The following is a 6,583-nucleotide window of genomic DNA, read 5'->3' on the forward strand; positions in this document are numbered from 1 at the left end:
ATGCAACTAATGTGGTTCTGGTTGCAAACATAGTTTTAGATGAGTCTTATTAGGAGCGTTTTCCTTACATCAGACGGGTAAAGCTCTTCAGTCACTCTGCAGGTGCACAGGGATCATAAGCATCCTTGGTGGATAATGACAGCTATTCATCTTGGGCTGCTGTGGTGCAGCAGACAAGGTCTGATGTTGTCAGAGCTCAGAAGGTCACATCCTTCAATGAGAGACCGTCAGTAGGCGGTTAATTGGTCCCCCAACCAATTAGACAGCCTTCGCCTACTTTATGTCAAACCCAGTGATTCACCTTGACGACCAACCAGCAATCATCTAAAGATGAGTATGCATATGCAGCATAACATACGTAGCACACATTCTCCACACTTCAAGCGATGTTTGCATATGGTTTATTTCCTGAACAACTTGGCAGAGATTGACAACATTTTAAATGTTTGCTACATAAATATATGTTAAAGACAGAAACTGAATAAGAGTGGCATGTGAAGGGGCTCGATTATTTAGTCCAGCTCATCATGTAAGAATGCCCAAACTTGCAGCCTTGATATAGTTTGCATGGAGTTTGTCACAAATTAATTATCTTCAGTACAATGTAAACTTCTCCAGGGAACCCTTGTCCTTGACGTCCTATATCAGACAACAGCCGAGGACTGTAAGAAGGTGATATTTCTAAAACACTTGTCCGCTTCTGCTGAATCTTGTACATGCAGTCTCAAAAAACAAACATTAGCAACACACATTGATTATCCTGGTGGGCAGGCGTCGGCCATCCACATTCCAGAGGTGCCATAAAAACACCATAAAGTTAGCCAACCCTAGCTGTGGAAAGAATGTCATTCACATATAAACCCAGAAATCCTGTAGTAGGAAAACATTAACTAATCCTCTTATAAATCACATGATCAAACACATGAAAAACTGCAATGCTGTAGAAAAGAAATGCAAATGTTAGCGCTGTGCAGGCGTATACACTTTCTCACAGTAATGTCTGTGAGCAACACAAGTTAGTGAATGACACACACATAGTAAATTCACAGACAGAGAAAATGGCATTTAAAAGATTGAATCGTCATGCAACCTCGAATGTTGCTGTCATCTTTCTGCTCCTGTAACAAAAACACATAAAATCATCCACCCTTTTGTCCTGTCTAGGTGGAGGTTAACCTTGAGTCGTGGTCAAGTCCTGTCAGCTTTTACCAGTCAGTCAGTTTGTTTTTTATTTCCATTCATTCATTCATTCATTCATTCATTCATTCATTCTTTCTTTGCTGATAGTGGAACCTGTCGTCGCATTTAGTTTCCACTTCCAGCAAAATGACGTCATTTCAAAAAAAAAAAAAGAACTTTAGATCGGATTACATCGCTGAATCCCTTTTAGGCCGGGACTTTCATTTAATATTGTCCCAAATAAGTAGCTTTCTCCAGAGCCCATTTTAATGTGGAGAAAACTCACTTGTAACGGCTTTCCCAACAGGTCGTATAGCACTTTTAATTCCCGACGTGCAGATCTGCTTAAAGAAAAGAAATAGACAAACAAAATCAGTGCCTGTTCAAAAGATAAAAACGAAAAATAACAGAGATTATCAAACCAAACTTTCAGTGCACTGTGAAAGTATCAAAATAAAAAGGCCTTGTTAAGTCATGACACAAACTCCTCATCAACTTCACAACAGGAGAAGAATCATCAGCTAGATTCACTCCAAACCAACCATCAGCTGCACAACTCACAACATAACCCTAATGTCTTCTTTAACTTATGAGTTTAATCACCAGGTCTGTGCTCTTCACTCATTTAGGCCACAGATCTATTTTATTCAATTTTCCTTTTTCCCTTCATCATAAAACATGTGACATGCTGTCATGCACTTCACAAAAGAAGTTTGTTCTGACGTATTCAGAGTTGTGTATCTAAATACAGGATTCACTCACACATCAAAACAGGAAACTCAGTGTTTTAGAGTCTCCTCTCAACACACAACAAACATCCCATTCACTCGTGCTAGAATTCAGTCACCTATCATTAATCTAAAACCGATCAACTAATTTGCATATCAGCTATTAACCCACTAGGATGACAGGACGACAGAAATGCATGTTCAAAATGTTATCACTAAAAGAGAATTTCCCTCATACAGTAAATTACTTGCTGCATCAATCAAGCAGGAAGCTTGTCCCAATTTACTATATTAACAACTAAATTTATTGTCTGATCACTGGTTGGTCAAACCAGAATCTTTTTCCCCACAAAAGTTTAAATTGTTGTCCTGCAACCTAGAGAGTCAATTTTTTGCATTGGATAAATTCAGTATTTGATAACAAGTGTCTGCTAAATTGACACTATTTTAACACTGATGAAAGATAACAAGCTAATTTTCATTACATGGGTGTTTGTGTTATTAGGCAGGTTTAATGCATGTCTGTGGAGCTGCATATCCAGCAGAGCATGTTCTTAAAGCTGCCTTTCCTACACACTTCTCTACTATTATTTAATCATTTCTTAACTAATGTGCTATGAGTCCACTGGTCTTTGCATCACACGGGGTGACTTGGACAAGATGATAAACAGACTCACGCTTAAGATGTTGTCTAATCTTCAGAAGCTCTCTTGTGTTTGGAAGTGTTAGTAGGGTTAATGCATGTTCTGCTTGTGTGTGTGATTTTGTATGTTTCTATTTTCGCAATGTTTCAGACCCCTTCACAATTTTCCAACTTAAGCAGTCAGTTTTCTTTTCCCAGGTTTTTTTACCCCAAATTTTAATTTCCCACATTAAATAACAAAATTTGTGTTCTCACCACTCTCACTCTATTGTCCTCTCCCACTTCAATAGTCCAATAGCAGGCAGTTTCTCCTTCAGCTTTGTCCTGTCCCTCCTCTGATGCGGTTGACTTTGTGCTAGTGGCTGAAGTGCTGCTGCTGCCTTCTTGGGCGACTTCTTAGCAGCTGCTGCCGGTTTCTTGGCTTTGGCCGCGGTGGGCTTCTTGGCTTTGCTCTCAGTAACCTTGTTCATCTTAAAGGATCCGGAGGCCCCGGTGCCCTTGGTCTGCACCAGAGTGCCCTTCGCCACCAGGCTCTTGATGGCGGTCTTGACACGGGCCTTGTTCTTGTCCACATCGTAGCCTCCGGCAGCCAGAGCCTGCTTGAGAGCGGCCACGGACAGGCCGTTGCGCTCCTTGGAAGCGGCCACGGCTTTCACAATCAGCTCGCCCACGCTGAGGCCGACCTTCTTGGGCTTGGAAGTCATCGTCTTCTTCTTCTTGGCCTGAACCTCTGCACAGGGCGCAGGGCGTGTTTATGATGGAGCCTTTCCCACCACAGCGCTGGCACGTTGAACGCATCATGAAGGGTCCATTTCTTTCATGTCGCTAGCCAGCATGCTAGCCGCATGTGGCTTGCCCGAGTCACTCAGTCCTTTCTGAGCATTTCAACATGCTGCCACCGCCATCTTGCTCGCCCCTCCGTGGAATTCATCCAATCAGACAGGAAGATGGGTTTGCTTTCTTCTGCTGCTGCTGCTTCTGTTTATCCACATTGCTGCTGCTTTGCTGGGACTTTTTGTGCTCAGGACTTGCTGCTGTCTCTTTATCATGTTATTGCTTTGGAGCTGCATTCCTTATCTTCAGGGAGGAGTGAGCTCGCTTGTGAGGTTGAGAAACACATGGCACTGTAAATAAGTCAGCCAGAAACTTGGCCTGCATGTTTCCAATGATGTTAAACTATGACTTTCTTCCGACCGCTGCATGTGAAAAATTGATTCAGGTCTGCTTTTCACCTGAAAGTGACAAACTAAGACATGTTCATTATTATCATCACTGCTTAATCAACACACATCTCTCTCTCTCTCTCTCTCTCTCTCTCTCTCTCTGTGTGTTTTTGTGAACAGTCCTTTCTTAAAAGCAGAAAATAAGATTGTAGTTGTTCTTGGCTGATCAACACAAAACCTTTTTCCTATAATTATTTTTCATCTACAATGTAAATTTTGTCTCTTTTTCACTCTTTTTTTTAATATATATATATATATATTTTAAAATAGCTGGTGACCTGCAGAATCACCGCTCTCACAATCAAAGGCAATCACTCTTACACAGCGCACAAAAACACTGTGACGTCAGACACATTCACACTCACTTTTTCATCTGCGTAAATAAATCACATGGCTGATGATATGTGCCATGGTGATCCATAAATATGATCACCAGTTTATTTAACTATTTTTCAACCCAACAAAACAAATAAACAAAAACATAATGCTGATGTTATGAACACTCTACACACAAGTCAAGATGCAGGAAAACTGCTCACGGAAACGCTGCACACTCCAGTTATCACAGTTATCATAGTTCTGTTTGTGTGAATTATCTGCTTTCATTATTAATACCAGTTTATAGGTTGTTATCCTTTTTATTATTAGTTTGAATGCATTAAAATTAAGTTGTAATTTAGCTTTTTGTTTATTTTACTTTATTCCTCTTGCATTTATATCTATTCAGTCGGGTCTGTTTCCAACCCTTTTTTAAACTACTTCAAACTACTGTGATCTCTAATTTTCGCTGGGTGAGGGATTATTATGTTCTTCCTAGTCTGAACTGCTCTCTTCACCTGAGCTGCTATCCTATTCTGAGTTACTGTCTACTTTGTTTCTTCTACCTCTTGCTCTTCCACGATGCATTCCTCTCTCTTTCTTTTGGATTAATCGTGCTCCGGCTTGCTGTTTTTCTAGACATTTCTCATCAGGTGTTAATTTTACTTGTTTATCACCCATTTTCAAAGATTTTGCTGGGCCGTCGCTGGCACGCTTGACTTCAGAGTGGTTTACTGATACGGCCTTCGACTTCACCCTAACGGTGAAGCGGTATCAGTTTTATGAGATGAAACTCAACCGTTCTCCTTTGTCACCAGCACGTGAGCCTCAGCAAAGAAAACAAAAAATGGAAGTAGTTCAGCAGCGTATTGTGCTGTAAAATCAACTTACTTCCAGACACATACACACACATAAACATTTGCGCGCTAATTTGTCACGAGATAATTTCAGCTACCTCTAAAACTGGTCGAAACACAGTTCCTTTTGGCGAACTTAAACCTAATTTGTCACGAGATAATTTCAGCTACCTCTAAAACTGGTCAAAACACAGGTCTTTTGGTGAACTTAAACCCCCCCTTTTTTTTTTTTAATCACATTTCTTTAAACTTTTGCGGCCGTCTTATATACCGAAATAGTGTTTCTCACCCCTGACGTCCCACTGGTGATTCAGATCATTGGACTGAATCCCACCACCGTGGACCAGATTATAACACCGGCCCAGACCCGAATTTAACGTCCTGGGGCTCTCTCCTCGTCCAAGAGGGCTATGCACAGGCTTCGGTGCTGGCTCCCCACGGCGTCAGGAATCAGTGCTGGATCTTGGAACAGAGTCACAGATAACAATTCTGATATTTTCTGCTCCGGCTCGGAGGACCAAATAATGTTAGGGAAAATATTCTAAAACACTTCTTCAGTAAAGACTCAGAGAAGAGAAACACACAGAACTTCTTGCTAGCAAGGGCAGCCTCCAGACTGAGACTCGCACTAAGAAACTGCCCCAATCTTTATTTATACTTCAGTAGGTGTGTGTGTGTGTGTGTGTGTGTGTGTGTGTGTGTGTGTGTGTGTGTGTGTGTGTGTGTGTGTGTGTGTGTGTGTGTGTGTCCTGCTGATCAAAGGGTCATGAGAGCACAAAAGGTACATCCTTGATCAGGAAAGGGGGTAGTCTCCCCCACCCTAGATAACATGGTGAGGAAGTCCAGCAGTTCATCTATATGTAAAGAAGCACTTAAACTAAAACAGACATAGCTACGTTAATCCTGCCGTAAAACAATAAAACAAGGTATGAGCTCTCATGCTCCCAGACGTGGGGGTGCATTCCTGGGATGCACCCCAAGCCTGCAGCCTGTTAGAGATCACACACAATTAATTATATGCCTCTAAGTATACATGCTTGAATATTTCCTAATACAAATAACTACATGCAGTATTCTACCATATGCAAACTTATATCACTAAAAGATTATACTGACTACTAAATACAATTTTCCATTGACAACTAGTATTTAATTTGTGACCATCAAATACCAATACAGGGCGTGTATTTTATAACTCATTCATCTGGATACTGGGGTTAGCAACATGGCTGCTTTGAGTGGCAGGTGTCTGAACAGAGGCAGCTGTAGCCGATAGCTGTCTGCTAGGCCTTCAGCTAAAGCAGACACTGGTGCTGCTAATAAGGCGACAAAGGAATAATTGGAGAATAATGTTAACTTGACAAGGGACCTTGAACCCTGCCCATGCCAACTAATTATTCTGTGATTGAAACAGAGTTGGTCTTTTTCTGACAGATGTGCAGATGCTCAATTTGGATCTTGGGACTTTGGAAGCTCCAAGCATAACCTCCTCCAAATTCGGTTGCATGTATATCATAACTTACCATGATTATTTAGCCACAAGGGACAGGGACTTGTAGGGTTTGGGTTTGGGGTACTGTTCTCGGGAAACTCAATATGTTGTACGTTTGTGGTGTGCTGTATAACACAGTTTCC

The 6,583-nt window shown here is 41.4% G+C and overlaps 1 protein-coding gene across 1 annotated transcript; it reads right to left on the reverse strand.

Moving 5' to 3' along the window:
* Positions 1-404: 404 nt before the first annotated feature.
* On the reverse strand, positions 405-5,985 carry LOC308390780 (histone H1-like). Its single transcript, XM_080873052.1, has one exon. It carries the CDS (start codon positions 3,252-3,254, stop codon positions 2,811-2,813), a length of 444 nt encoding a protein of 147 aa, XP_080729178.1. The 5' UTR covers positions 3,255-5,985; the 3' UTR covers positions 405-2,810.
* Between the last annotated feature and the right edge of the window lie 598 nt (positions 5,986-6,583).

This window comes from Rhamphochromis sp. 'chilingali' (assembly GCF_963969265.1).
Source record: "Rhamphochromis sp. 'chilingali' genome assembly, chromosome: 22".
NCBI classification, from domain to species: domain Eukaryota; kingdom Metazoa; phylum Chordata; class Actinopteri; order Cichliformes; family Cichlidae; genus Rhamphochromis; species Rhamphochromis sp. 'chilingali'.

Coding starts and splice junctions, on each gene's coding strand:
- LOC308390780 (XM_080873052.1), bottom strand. CDS start 3,254: ATGACTTCCAAGCCCAAGAAGGTCGGCCTCAGCGTGGGCGAGCTGATT.